The following is a 15,643-nucleotide window of genomic DNA, read 5'->3' as shown; positions in this document are numbered from 1 at the left end:
GATTTTCCCCACTCAACGACACACCCGCAGAGGAAAAAACCCTGGTAATTGGCAGCTCTATAGTCAGAAACGTGGCATTAGAGACACCAGCGGCCATAGTTAAATGCATTCCAGGGGCCAGAGCGGGCGACATAGAATCCTATTTAAAACTTCTGGCTAAGGATAAACGTAAATATGGTAAAATAGTTATTCACGTCGGCGTTAATGACACCCGGTTACGCCAATCGGAGGTCACTAAAATTAATGTTGCATCGGTGTGTGATTTTGCCAAAACAATGTCGGACTCCGTAGTTTTCTCTGGACCCCTGCCAAATCTGACCAGTGATGACATGTTTAGCTAGCCTGGGTGCCAGCCGAACTTAGCCCCGCCCATAAAAGTTTTGGTCGGGAAGTTCGGTCTGGCTCTGCTCAGTTGGGAAATCATTATGCCCGACCAAGAATTGGTCGGACCAATCAGATTGCCAGGGCGGGCTTTATACGATGATGGACAGATGATCAACAGGGACATTATCGACTACGTCACTAAAGAGCTGAACATGGCTGCCGCTGGAGAGCTAGGGTGTGTAGATTCTGCCATCGAGTCTGTTCTACAGGATCTCCACATTGCATTCATTTTGAAAGACGAACAGAGGAACGGGATAAAGGCTTTTATCGATAGAAAAGATGTTTTTGCCGTCCTTCCTACAACAAGTGTGTGTTGCTTAATCTACGTCACATACTACGTTGCTCTGATTGGTTGTAGGTCTATCCAATTGAGCGAAGAGGCATTTTTTCTCCTGGTTCGGTTGAAACACGCCCCATACTCAAATCTCTATTGAGCGGTATCAGACTCACATTCTGACTAGAATCGTGAGTATGACGTGGTCAGGCTAATGTTTAGCCGCATGTCGTCCTACAATCGCTGGTTGTCTGGATGGTGTCCAGCAAACAACGTGGGCTACAGAGATGATTGGCAATCTTTCTGGAGAAAACCTGGTCTGATGAGGAGAGACGGCATCCATCCCACTTTGGAAGGAGCAGCTCTCATTTCTAGAAATATGGAAGAATTTATTTGCCACCCTAAAACATGACAACCCAGGGCTCAGACCAGGATGCAGAGTTGTAGTCTTACACACTTCTCTGCAGCTTCCCACCTGCTGCTACCCACCCAATCAATTAACACAAAAGGAGCAAATCCTCTTGTGCAAAAAGAAATTATTAAAACAAAAACTTTAACTGAACAAAAACATCAAACTATTAAATGTGGTTTGCTGAATATCAGATCTCTCCTTTCGAAGTCTCTGTTAGTGAATGAGTTGATTTGTGATCATCATATTGATATATTTTGTCTTACAGAAACCTGGCTGCAGCAGGAGGATCATGTTAGCATTAATGAAGCAACTCCCTCTGACTGTTTAAATGTTCACGTTCCTCGAACCACAGGCAGAGGAGGAGGAGTTGCAGCTATTTTCAGATCAGGGTTACTAATCAGTCCCAGACCCAAGATTAGTTTGAGCTCTTTTGAATCTCTGATTCTCAGTTTTTCCCACGCAAAGTGGAAATCCCAGAAACCTCTTGTGTTTGTTGTTGTGTATCGTCCACCTGGCCCTTATTCTGAGTTTCTGTCTGAATTCTCAGAGTTTTTATCCCAGTTAGTGCTGAGTACAGATAAAGTCATTGTAGTGGGTGACTTTAATATTCATGTAGATGTTGAAAATGATAGCCTGAATATGAACTTTAATTCTATATTAGACTCTATTGGATTTTCTCAGTGTTCACAGACCGACTCACTGCCTTAATCACACCCTTGCTCTTGTGCTGACTTGTGGCATTGAGAGTGAACAGTTAACAGTGTTCGCTCATAACCCTGTCTTATCTGACCATTTTCTGATAATCTTTGAGTTTACATTACTTGACTATACCGTTTCTGAGAAGAAATTTACATATAGAAGGTGTCTATCAGAGGATGCTGTAACCAGATTTAAAGAATTAATTCCATCATCCTTTTCTTCACTGCCATGTGCAGATATGACAGAGGACGACTACCTAAACTTTACTCCAGCAGCACTTGACTCTCTTGTTGACAGCACAATAGTTTCAATGCGTACAGCACTGGACAATGTTGCCCCTCTGAAAAGGAAGGTGATCAGTCAGAAGAGGTTGGCTCCTTGGTATAATTCACAGCTGCGTGCTTTAAAGCAGACTGCAAGAAAGCTGGAGAGACAGTGGCGTTCCTCTAATTTAGAAGAGTCTCAGTTAGTCTGGAAAGATAGTTTAACAATGTATAAGAAAGCCCTTCGTAAAGCTAGAACTGCTTATTATTCATCATTGATAGAAGAGAATAAGAATAATCCCAGGTTTCTTTTCAGCGCTGTAGCCAGTCTGACTGAGAGTCCGAGCTCTGCTGAGCCAGGTATTCCTTTAACTCTCAGCAGTGATGATTTCATGAGCTTCTATATTAATAAAATTGTTTCTATCAGAGAGAAGATTGATGGAGTCCTTCCCACTATTATCAGTGATGTACCCAATCCCAACCAGACTGTTCAAGGAGGTTTTCCCATTAATTGACACTTCCATATTGGATTTGATCAATCTGTCTTTGTTGACAGGATATGTACCTCAGACTTTTAAGGTTGCTGTAATTAAACCTTTACTTAAAAAACCTACTCTTGATTCAGAAGTGTTGGCTCATTATAGACCTATATCCAATCTCCCTTTTATGTCTAAAGTTCTTGAAAAAATAGTTGCAGCTCAGCTTTGGGATCATTTACACAGAAATAATCTTTTTGAAGAGTTTCAGTCAGGATTCAGAGTGCGTCATAGCACAGAAACTGCACTGCTGAAAGTTACCAATGATCTCCTCTTAGCCTCTGATAGCGGACTTGTGTCTGTGCTTGTCCTGTTGGATCTCAGTGCTGCATTTGATACGGTCGATCACAGTATCTTATTACACAGACTTGAACATGTTATTGGGATTAAAGGAACTGCATTAGGCTGGTTTAAATCATATTTATCTGATAGATTTCAGTTTGTTCTTGTAAATGAAGAATCTTCCTCACACACCAGAGTAAGTCATGGAGTTCCCCAGGGTTCTGTGCTTGGACCGATTCTTTTCCCTTTATACATGCTTCCATTAGGTAACATTATTAGACAGCATGGCATAAATTTCCATTGCTATGCTGATGATACTCAGCTGTACTTATCTATAAAACCAGATGAGCCCAATAGGTTGGTCAGACTACAAGCATGTCTTAAAGACATAAAGACCTGGATGACTCAGAACTGTCTGCTTCTAAATTCAGACAAAACTGAAGTCGTTATCTTTGGACCTGAGCGTTTCAGGAAGAAATTGTCTAGCTATATAGTTACTCTAGATGGTATTTCCTTGGCTTCTAGTTCTACAGTGAGGAACCTTGGAGTTATTTTTGACCAGAATTTATCATTTGACTCGCATATAAAACAGGTTTCTAGGACTGCCTTCTTTCACCTTCGTAATATTGTTAAAATCAGGAACATCTTGTCTCAGAGTGATGCAGAAAAACTAATTCATGCATTTGTTACTTCAAGATTGGACTACTGTAATTCTTTATTATTGGGCTGTCCCACATATTCTCTGAAAAGCCTTCAGTTGATCCAAAATGCTGCAGCCAGAGTTTTGATGAGAACTAACAGGAGAGATCATATTTCTCCAGTTTTAGCTTCTCTTAATTGGCTCCTTGTTAAATTCAGAATAGAATCTAAGATTCTTCTCCTTACATATAAAGCTCTTAATGACCGAGCTCCATCATATCTTAAAGATCTCATTGTAAGATATTTTCCTAACAGAGCACTTCGTTCCCAAACTGCAGGTTTACTTGAGGTTCCCAGAGTTTCTAAAAGTAGAATGGGAGGCAGAGCCTTCAGTTATCAGGCCCCTCTATTGTGGAATAAGCTGCCAGTAAATGTCCGGGAAGCAGACACCCTTTCCACTTTTAAGACTAGGCTTAAAACTTTCCTTTTTTATAAAGCTTATAGTTAGGTCTGTTGAATCTGCTAGTGTGTCTGCTAGTGTGTCTTGTCCTGCCTCCACCTCTGGCACCCTCTATACTTTCATTACCCCCTACCCGAACCAGGGTTTGCATCCCCACCCCGCTGTGACTGGTGTGCAGTTGGTGAGAGGCTGAGGTAGCTTGTGGCTGTAAAAGGATGGTTGTTGTGGTGTGAGGAGCAGATCTATATAGGGAGTATAGGGAATTACTCACCGAGTCTGGTCCTTTATTTATTTATTTATTTATTTATTTTTTCGTTAGCACAAGTTTCTTGTGTTTATCTTGAATAGGGATGGCTCAGGTAATCCTGAAACATCCCATAGTTAAGCTGCTATAGGCCTAGACTGCTGGGGGGTTTCATCTGTCACACCTTTCCTCACTTTACTCTCTTTATGTATATGTGATATTATTGTGGTCATTAACTCGTGTTTCCCTGTTCCAACAGATATCCTTTGAATGGTGTTACAGTGCCGCCGCCGCCGCCCTGCATGAATTGAATTAATAATACAGTAATGCGGACCATGAACACGGTAGCTTCTTGGTGGTGTTTTTTTTCTCTCCTTGCTTTTCGTGGGTTTTGTTTTTTTGTTGAATGTGGTGCTAAAGTAACACGTCACAGTTCCCCTTAGGAAGGGCGGTTCATGGAACGAAATTCGAGGTGGACCGTTCTTAGAACTGCTCTGTCCAAATGCGGCTATTGTCCACCCTGTAGAGCCTTTCTGACAGAGTGGGGGGCAGGTAAACTCCTGTTTACACCTGTTTGTGTCATGAACAGTAAACTGTGCCTCACCTTAGGGACAAGTGGCTCCAGTGTGTGGCACAGTGACGCCCAAACACACACAGGTCTGTAATGGCAACTTCTCATTGTTGCACATTTATGGCTGAAAGGCATTTTGTTCCATTTTAGGGCTGTGAACTATTCTTTTCTGAGAAAAACGATTTTTAACTATCAACTTTAAATGTGCTTACATGATCCTTCCCCCTTCCCTCCAATGCATTTGATATTTTTTTCACAACTCTACAGAAAAGCTGTGCTCTGCTCACACTGCATGACGCTGAAATGAGTCCCTCTGGACTTCAGTCCTGTTGTGGGTGGACTTGCAGTCCGACATGTTCGTTCATTGCTTGGGAATGAAATTTTTTATCATTATGATTTCACACCAGCACAATTTATTGACATCTACTAATTGTTTTCACAAGCAGTGCAGAATATTTGTGCTCCCTTCCCTTCTGCCAGTCACTACAACCGATATAATTTAGTGTTCTAGGGGACTTGCTTTTGTCTTGATTACTGAGCCTAAAAGTGTAGATCTGTAATAGGATTCGGCGATATGAACCTGGTATGTCCAGGCTGACTGGCCATATATCATATATACCGGCGTTTTATGTGAATTGGGTTAAATGTTCAGTTTTTAACACAATGCCTCATTTATGATATCACAAGCACTCCAAGTTAAATGAGCGTATTACATTTTATACATCAACTTCAGACTGTGATCAAATAAAACGTCAGGTCTTCATCAGAACAATGCTATTAACTTTTTGACCACACAAAGACTGCATCTCTCTTTTTTAATTACATTTTTTTTTAACATTATAAGAGAGCTTTTCCTCTCCCTCTCCGTTGTCCTGCTGCTACTCCTGCACTTGGTGAACTGCGGTAAAGTACAGATGCATTCCTTCCATTATCACATTTTGATCTGTTGGTCTGTTTTGATTTGTGTGTTTCTTAAGAGAGGAGTAACCGATCTAACCTGTGCATGTGAGACAGACGGGTGCAGGGCCGAGCTGAAAAGCTTCACACAGCTCTGCAGCAGTAGTTTGAACTATTGTGGCTGGTGAAAAATAAAAAATGTGTATTTGGTCGTCAACTATTTGCTTTTAACTACGATTGCCGGTAATAATATTGCAAGACCAATGCATCAGTTGGATATAGCAAAGCGTGCTGCCTCAAACTTTAAATGTGACAGATCTCATTTGAATACCAGTCTTTAAGTGACTAAACTCTATCAATGTGATAAAGAGTTATTACATTGGACATGACATGAATACATCCCAGCAGAATGTTCAGTGATCCCAGCCACCGGAAGGATATAACTGATTGCATTCATAACTAAACCCAGCATACAACAGCTGCCGCCCCGTGGACATGTCAGTATGGCTGCAGACTCTTAGAAAGGTGTGCATTTTGAATTAAACATGCAGTGGCAACATACTATGATAAAAATTGCCACCAAAGTGTCTTTGGTGATCCTGTGCTGTTTGGTGTTTGCTCATCAGCCAACATGATGATAATGACTGATGTTGTGTTCTTGGCTCTGAAGTTGGCCAGGTGTGACCACTTCTTGGACCTCGAGTCTAGAACTGTTAAAACAACCACTGGCTGATGTGGCGATGGTTGCATTTCTGTTCATAATGATGCGCAACGTGGTGCATAGCATACAGACATAATGATGGGATTTATTTATTTATTTGTTTCTACTTCTTTCTTCCTGTCTTATTTATTACTTTTCTCCTCTCTCCCTCTTCAACTCTATCAGTTATGCTGCTGTTAAAGGCCTCACTTTACCTTTCCCTGTAAACGCACACACCAGGAGTGCTTGTGTGTGTTTCTGTGTGTAAAAAATCCAGGAGAAACAGGCCCAACCCATTTGACCCTACCAGCCTCCGCCGGCTGCATCACTGCTTTCTTATCTGATTGATCTCATCTATCAAACCAGCTGTCTGTATGCATCTCTATGTGTTTCTCTCCGGCCCCTGCCAGTGCACTCCAGGTAGAGTAATATACTACAGTAATACCTGAATAGGATGTAGGTTACCTAGCAACAATGGCATTTAGAAGGACTTCCAGATTAGTGAGGCTTATGTCTATCTGCTGTGTCCTCTCTGTGCCTCTTATGATGGGTGCATGTCTGTTTGCCACAGAGTCTGTCCTCTGAAAGTCCATCATCATGTGATGTCTCTGAGGCTACGGGTTAGTGTTTGTTATACATTTGTTAAAGAGAATGACAATGTGTAAAAGTGTACAGTTTCACTCAGGCACTTAAAAGCACTCACAACAGGGACATTTTTTTGATTAAGCAAAGTGTATTTTACTACTCCCAGCAAAACCACAACATCTCCATCCATCCCGTCTTTTGTCCCCCTGCATGCGTTGCAGGACAATCGTCCCCCCCCAATTTGTGGAATCTGTGTAATTGGTCGTTAACTGTTCCGTGTTCTCCCTCGTTACTTGTGCGAGTGTTTGTGCGTGAGAAAGAGACAGTGGAATGTGTCAGCGGGGACTGATAGTGACTGTGACTCCCCTCCTGGTCTGAGAGGGACAAAGAGCTGCTGTGTCTGCATGGGGACCAGAGGGTAGAGACGGGACAATGACGGAGAAGTGGAAGAGGTGTTAAGACAAGGAAGTAGCTGAGAGCACAATGGAGCATGTGCAACTAAATCAATTAATGACTATTTTCACGAGTAGTTTTTTTTTTCTTCATAGGTAAAATGCATGCCAGAGAGCAGAATATTTCCTGCAGATTGTCATAATTTAGATTCTATTTAGCGAAGGTTTGAACAGAAGGCTGTCAGTTTGACTACTGGTTGTGTTTTTTTTTTTACTGGAAACCTTGGACATATCTGAGGCCATGATTTTGGCAGCAACAAGCAGAAAATGTAGAGTATGATCACAACATACACACAAATATGAACGAAGTGTGCCTAAAGAAGTGTCTAAATCGAGATATTTAGTGAGCTTATTCCACCATCTAGTGGCCATTTGTTGTCACTGCGTTGTGGGATCGACATCATAAGCTCAGTATCCAACATGCTAATCCTGTTATAAGATGCTTCCAAATCAAATGATTATTTAATTAGTAATTAGGTGTTTCCTGAGTTACTATCTTTGTTTAATTTCCATTTTATACAGAACTATTGGAGTGACATCATTGCAGGTGTGTAGAGGGAAATGGAGGCAAGTTACCGTTCAAAGCTGTAGATCTGGCATATTGACTGTCATTAAAAAACCTTAAAACGGAAATGGGCGGCATGTTTGATATTTTTAACCCAACTGTAGTATTGGCTTTCTAAAAGATTATTTAATTTGTCTGGGAGTAAAAATACTTTTACATTTTTTTTTTTTTTTTTAGATCTTATAATGAAAATAGGGGAAGTGTCTTTGAAGTCATAGCAAAGTCTCACGTTTCCCTCTATTTACATACGAGTTGTATTGTGAAGTGAAAAAGGGTGGAGCACTGTGAACCTTTTAGGTTAGCATGGGGGAAAAAAAAAACCAAACAAGCTTGAATTTCAGGTCTGTTCAGGTGAGCTGCGGGGCGCTGGGTGTCTTCCGGTACGGGAGGATTTAGTTTCTGTGCGCGTGTTTTAGTGCCAGCTGCGATGTGTGAGACTACATCTGATCTGGTAAGTCTGAGATTCATTTTGGTCTGTTCCACTCAGTCCTGTTTGTGCTTCAGCAGATAAGTTTGTCCGTCTGTGCTCACAGTATTGTTGTGAGGACAAAGTAACTTTTACACTCGGCCTTTACATTTCGAATTGTTCCAGATCTGCAGTGAAACTGTCGGATTCAAGATTCAAGAGTGTTTATTGTCAGCATTGTAATATTGATTAGCAAGAACAGAGGACATTTTGAATTAGCTCTGGTATTATGAGCTTATATCAAATAGACCTCAGATAGCTAACCTGGGAATTTAACTTGTGTTTTGCTTAATGATTTAATCTCCTTAATTCATTTAACATTGAAGCGCTGCAGCCAGCTGAGAGACTGAAAGGGGAGAATGACTAGAGATGTTTTAGCCCCTCTCTGGAAAGACCGGTTGACCTAAACACAGAGTTTTTTTTTCTGTGTGAGTGTGTGCTATTTGTGTGTAAGCACAGATGTGTTACATACACATAAGCTGATTTCTTTTATGTGGAAACGTTGGACAGTTACGAGCAACGTGCGGCGAAGCGCTGATTCTGTCTGAGCTGTCAAAAAGTCCCACCTGAGACCAAGAGAAGCTCACTTTTCCCATTTCTCTGTTCACCGCTCGCAATCGGATGAAGCCGTCTTTTCGCTGAACTTTTCTTGGTCACGGGTTAATGATATTTATTGAGGTTCCACGTTTGCCTCGATGTGCTTTTCAGTTGCGTGCTTATTCTTCCTCCTGCTGCTCGTTGTTGTCCCTGCCGGTTCACAGCAGTCGGCCCTTCCTGGAACGTCGGTCATGCCAGGTACCGCCGAGTCTTAATTTAAGCAGCCCCAATCCCTCGTAAAGCTAACGGCTATTAACTGGAAAACGTATGGCGTCCTCCAGAAAACACAGCCCCGTCCCACCAGCGTCACGCGCCTCACACTTAATAAGCACTGACGCGGTGACATTTTGGCAACACTGTGGTGAGGCGGGAGAAAGACATTATACAACAACATGTTTTTCCACCAGGAAAAAAAAGCTGGCTGTGCAGGAGAATTTTTCAATTTCTTTTCTCTTCTTCCTTGAAAACAAGTATTTCCATTTGAAAACGTCATGTGGATGAACATTCCCCACGGCCACGGTTTGATACACTGCAATTATGCATAGCCCGTTGAAATGTAGTCCCACTGAGCGTCTGTGTGTAATCGAATGTTCGCCTTCACCACAGTTGGAGACTCTGCAATTATACTCTTATGAATGTGTCATGTATGGCTGTGTGCATGTGGCTGTAACTCTATCTACTTCTGTCTGTCTGACTTTGCACTTTGCGGTTGCTATAAGCCAATATGATGTAGAGTAGCTGAAATACAAATTGATTTTACATCCAATCTGTCTTCACAGCTGCCCCGTACCAACGCTCAAAGCTGGAGCTTACCAGGGAGGCTTCAAGTAAAATAAACGTAATTTTCCATAAAAGGAACAACTTCATCGTTCCCACATGGCAGTGCATCTCTCATCTTCTGCCTATTCAGCTGTCTTAGAGTCCCCTCTGTCTATCTAAACATGATCAGGCCTTGTTTATTGACTGGAAGATTGTTGCCATCACAATGCAGTCCACCCTCCAGCGGCCCAGTGTTGATTACAAGCTGTTAATTTAATAACTCAGCAAGTCTGTGGCCTTGGTCGCATGAGTAGTTCTGGATTATGAAATGGCAGGCAGTGGTTTACAATATAATGAAATGACGTGTAGATGTGGAGGCTGAGGCAATGTGGAGGTAGAGGCTATCTTTTCTTTTGCTTTCTGGAATATGTTTAATTTGATGAATCCAAAAGAATCAGGAAGAGAGAGGAAAGACATGCAGCAACAGTGCCAGTAGTTTGTGTGCATCGATGGGCTGTAGATTACAGCGATTGATTGGATTTTACCTCTCAGTCTCAGTCTGTAAACATTACCTAACTGAAATCCATCCATCCATTCTCTATACCTGCTTGATCCAATTCAGGGCTGTGAAAAATGTTCATCTGCCATCGGACGGGAGGCGGGGTACACTCTGGACGGGTCACCAGAGACAAAAAAAAAGACAAACAAACAACCATGCAATCTCACACTCACTCCTGGGGTCAATTCAGTCACCATTGAACCCAACATGCTTGTTTTTTGACGGTGGGAGGGAGCCAGAGTTCCCGGAGAGAACCCACAAACTCCACACTGAAAGGCCCCAGGCGGGATTGGAACCAGGATTCCTCTTGCCGTGAGGCGACGGTGCTTGATTGATTGATTGAAATCCAAATTTAGCTGAACTGATCAAAGCGCTCATACTTCTCTTTAAGAAGTCGCTTTACATGTTCTCTTTAAGACTTTAATCTTTTGTTCAAATTCAGCCCCATTTTCCATACAATTGTTTCAGTCCTTGATACCGTCGACACACTTGGACACATTATTGATACGAATATAATTACAGATTGCATGTGAGTTCTAGTAGCAATAGAGCACGAGAGGTAAATACCCTGCCTGAATGTTGTTTAACTTTAAAAGTCCTGTGTGAAAAAAGAAGCTTTTTTTTTAATCTGTCACATAGATCCATTAAGTCAAAAGTAGGAGAAACGACATGAACATTTTTCTTCTCTTAGGATGAAGGCTGACTGCTCAAGTCCCAAAATGTAGATCTGAAAACCTGAGAGATGCCAAAGGTGACGGGACAGTTTTGGTAATCTGAGCAGGTGTCACATAGCCTCTGAGGACCAGTGGAGATAAAATACTCGCGCTGAAGCTGATCAGCAGACCAAAGCTGGTGGATAACTCAACAGAAAATGAATCCTTGGAGCTGTAACCAGAGCAGGTGTGACAGGGATGGTTTTGGATGGGTGTCAGTCATGCTGTTAAGATGATCACTGTCATTCATGGTGGCCCAGTGAAATCTGGCACTATTAACTGGCCTTCCTGTCACCTGATGGTGGATGAGCGAGGCTGCCTGGGGGAGGTTTACAGTGGTGCTACATAGCAGCGGTGACCTCTCATGTGTCCTGTTGTTGTCCGGATAGAGATGACATGAATGTAGAACCATTCCATCCAGCCACCCCTGTGAATATGTCAGGGCGTGACATTTTTTTTCCTCTTTCCTTATTCTCCTGATGAGGATCCTTTTGTTGGGGCCTTTTGTCTTTTTGTTTTGAACGCTGAATGTTCACAGTTCCGTCCACAATTAAGAGATAAAAATGAAGCAATGCATTTTTTAGTGTGGAGCAGACTTTCAAATCGTTGACAGGCACTTGGAGAGGCGTCGTAGTGTTTTTTTTTTTCATTTATTTATTTCTTTTACTGTCAGTCATTCACCAACTGACTCTGTTGTTGTCCTTTTAACAACATCGGACGGTTGGACTCGCCTCGCCTCGCCCTCTGGCTGGACAGAATAGCTTGTTTTTGAAAAGAGTGGAAGAATTACTCTCCTACACATCTCTGTTTCCACCCTTCACCCAATCCATCCATCACCCAAAGCTATTTTCTCTCAAAATTCCGATTCATGTTTCAAACTGCGAACAAGGCTAAGCAGGCACAGACGGAGTCTCCTGGCTTTGAAGGGGAGAGGTGCCTCAGATTGTTTTCAAAGTCGGACCTGAGAAGTCAACGCTCCCTGCAGTTGTGAAAGTCCCCACTAGATGGTGGCAGAACCATTTGATGTCAGACTTCACGAGCGCACAGAGAGGAATATTTCACTGCAATTAAGCTCATACCACCATCTCTATAACACATGGCCAAGTGTCACTTTACTTCCCAAATGACCATCTGATATTGTGTGATCTGAGCAGACACGCTCAGAGCATTCTGAGAGCGGAGAATGTTTCTTTAAGCTCGTCTGTTATGAGACTTTTGGGCCTTGTTAAAAGTCCCAGGTGTTCCCAGTTCTGCAACATGCTTCCTGACCTTCAGAAAGCTATCCACAAGGAAAGATGAATCCTTCCTCGGATCGGAGGCGATGTGGTCATTCCCGTTTAGATGCAACCAAAGGTGATCGACTGATATAAGAGCAGAGTGTTCCTCAAGATTATTCATGGCCTTCCTCCCTTGTCTTTCCTTAAGTCTGTCAATCCGATCACAAAGTTTATGACAAAACCGTGCAGAGCCCTCTCTGTGAAACACTGACTGATTTAACATGGGTCAGTGCTCTTGGCGTGAGCTCAGTGGCTGTTAGGTTTGGTCCCCGGTTCAAATTGGCCTGCTGGAGAGATTTTGTGGTCATGGCTTGAGGCGCCGGTGCCCTTTTCTGCTGGTCCTCTTAACCTATTTTATTGACGGACACAAAGGGTTGAACAGCAATGAACTCCGATTTCATCAGGTTTTTCGCTTGCACTTTATCCTCCTGCAAAACGACCGAGAAATCTGGCCTACAAATGGATGCTGGCATGGAGCAGAAGCAGATTTGAAATTTGTCTCCCAGATCTCCTCTTGTTGGAAAATCGATTCTCACTTAAGTGCTGTTTGATGAATGCACCACATTTTGTACATCTCAATCCAGAGGACAAATATTCTGTTTCTGATATGTTCTCAACGATTTGCGCACTTGCTCGCTCCAGTATCTTCTGGACTGTACAGCATAGATGCTTTTTCCAAAAAGGCCTGACCTGGGTTCTGCTCGGTCCTGAGGCCCTTTCACATTGTTGGTCAGAGAGGGATGCACGTTTTTACATATGGCCTCATGGGAAGCACAGAGTGTAGCTTATGTTTCTGACTTTGTTTATTTTGACCTTATTGTTGAAGCACCCTACAGTTTGACTGGGCCACTGCACATGGGAGTCGACGTTTAATAGATCTGTAGTCTGGATGCTGAAAAAGAACCCAAATTGTTTATTAGTTGGGTGTTTCTTGTGGTTGCATGACTGCAGATGGACCCCAGTGCCTGCAGCGAATTCGGAGGATCAAACAAACAGACAGACAGACGTGTTCATGGCTGAAAGCGGGACGAGCTGTTACTTCTGTTGCAGATCATGTTGAAGCAGACTTAATTCTGTTTTAGTGATTTTTATTTTTTATTTTTTATTTTTTATTTTTTTTATTTTTTTGTAGCCTGCTTTTCAGTGAGCAAACTGTCAGATGAAATGGAAGAGTTTGAGGCACGTCCGAATGATGCCACTGATCAGCCGTTTCCCCTCCAACATGTGCCTGCACCCCCACTCTTCCTGTTCCTGGACTCCTTTTTTCTGTATAGTTGTCTGGATTTGAAAGGCACTCATTTTAAACTCTTGATGGATTTTTCACAGGTTTGTTGTATTTGCTTCCTGAATTCTCCACTGTGGATGAAGTTCCTCTTTCTTTTTAGCTTGATGCTGAATAAAGGGTTTGAATTCAGTTTGTGTGTATGTATCCTGAGTGTACGGGTGCCAGGGAAGGTTTGTTTGGCTAATGTACAAAGCAGGAGATGAAGTGGTTTTGGGTGAAAAAGATCGTCGCGTTTGTGATCATTCAGATTCAACTCTGAACATTTGTGAAAGACCAATTATTCACTTGAAATGATTGACTCCCCTTCCAAAAAAAATACATGTATTTGCTAGTCTTGTTGATATCCATATCCATGGTTACAGATGGCTGTCAATCCCATAACAAACGCAGTCATTAACAGACACACATGTATACGGCCATTCTGCTTCTTGACGTGTAGGTACTAAAATGTTGTTTACTTCCAGGGCTCCATGGCATAAAGCCCATTGTCGGATTCAGCTGGTCGTTTGGGATTTCTGTTGAGAAGCTCGCCACTTTGACGCACGGCTGCCATTTTCCACAGCCTGAGGGGAACCTTGAAACTGTCGGCAGGAGCCATGCCTGCCCTGGCCACTGGAGCCGGCCACGAGCCAGGTACGAAAGCTTTCAGCAAGGAACACATTCAGTAACACCAAGTCGCCTGCAAAATACACGCTCCACTAAAATGTACTTATAACATCTAGTTCCTTCAGCAGAACTGAAAAAGTAATGTGTTTCGATGATTTAGGTTGTTATGTCGCTCATCAGTTCACAGGCAGCACAAATGAATGCAAGTACCTTATATGACCCCAACGGAGAACATCTGCATCTAAATTTCAGCTTAGCCTGAATTTATTTCGAGGTAGAAAAGGATTACTCTCAACTTTGCCTTAGGTTGTTTTTCTTCAGTGGACTAACCAAGTGTGGTTGGAAGATAAACCAGTCCATTTTCACTGTGTTTTCTTCCCAGCAAAATGAAAAGCATCCACCTTCAAATGTACAGTTTAACAACACAGAGCATAGTTATGTTCTAATGCATACACCATTTTCTATTTCCTCTTTTTTTTTTTTTTTGTCTCACATCTGTGAAGTTTGCACTTGTGAGTGTGTTGATGAGTATGTGATGCGACAATGAGTAACAAATCAGGCTTGTTATCGCTAAAACAGCTGCCAGAAAGCACCACCTCTGCCCTCAGGAACACCATTTTCCTCTCAGTCTGGCCGGCTGCATCACTACACAAGCAGAGGACTCAGCCACACAAATGCAGGACAGCGAAAGGATGAAAGGAGGATAGACCTTAGGTCCTGCGCTGATGGATAAAGAGTGTGTGGGTTACTGCATCCAGACTTTTAACAGAGTTACCGAAGCCCCCGTCGTGGTGGAAATTTGTGCAGGCAAAGTAGAAAGCCAGACCGTCAATTACGATTACAGTCATTTTGGGCAATTACCGACAAGGACTCGGGTTTCCAAATAAAACTCGTAAAGATTCCTTCGGCCCATCTCCTCTACTTCCCCCTTGATGGTCTTGTGAAGTTGACTGTGCAGGTGAATCATGATGAACATAATGCATGAATGATTGGTTACTGATCCCCTTGCCTGGTGAAGTCACAAATAATTGTGGCTGGCCTGGCACCGGAATTTAGCCCGGCATCGTACCAAAGCTTGTAGAGAACACTGCTAGTATTACACTTAGCATCATAATGATGCTGTCTTAGGATAAAGGAAAATCTAGGCTGATATTTAGCAAATATTTAGGCTGCATCTGTTCTTCGATCAGTTGGCACTTGAGCAGCTTAAAAGTATGTCTTGAAATATAATAGAATTAAAACAGTGCGTTTAAACAAAAAAGGAACTATTTCTCCATGAATAGCATCTCATCTACATATGCTTTCCATGTAATTAAATGTGAAAAAACGTGAAATACTGTTTGTAGTTACAGCCGGAACATGAATAGCTGCCAGTGTAATGTTTACTTTGATATTTTTTTATGTAGTTAAATTTTATC

General features: G+C 42.3%; 1 protein-coding gene across 3 annotated transcripts in view; it reads left to right on the top strand.

The window, feature by feature from the left end:
• The window catches only part of mpp7a (MAGUK p55 scaffold protein 7a), a 142,982-nt gene that overhangs the window by 26,097 nt on the left and 101,242 nt on the right, over positions 1-15,643 (top strand). For 2 of the 3 annotated variants that reach the window (XM_075453011.1, XM_075453009.1), the window contains exon 2: positions 14,084-14,252. In XM_075453011.1, the coding sequence (XP_075309126.1) occupies positions 14,216-14,252 (37 nt within the window). In that variant the 5' untranslated portion in view covers positions 14,084-14,215. Of the gene's footprint in view, positions 1-8,347; positions 8,415-14,083; positions 14,253-15,643 lie in introns of those variants that run through there. The other variant, XM_075453010.1, reaches the window with a different exon arrangement.

This window comes from Odontesthes bonariensis, chromosome 20 (assembly GCF_027942865.1).
Source record: "Odontesthes bonariensis isolate fOdoBon6 chromosome 20, fOdoBon6.hap1, whole genome shotgun sequence".
In the NCBI taxonomy this organism is placed as follows: Eukaryota; Metazoa; Chordata; class Actinopteri; order Atheriniformes; family Atherinopsidae; genus Odontesthes; species Odontesthes bonariensis.
This window is presented reverse-complemented; position numbering and strand designations above follow the sequence as displayed.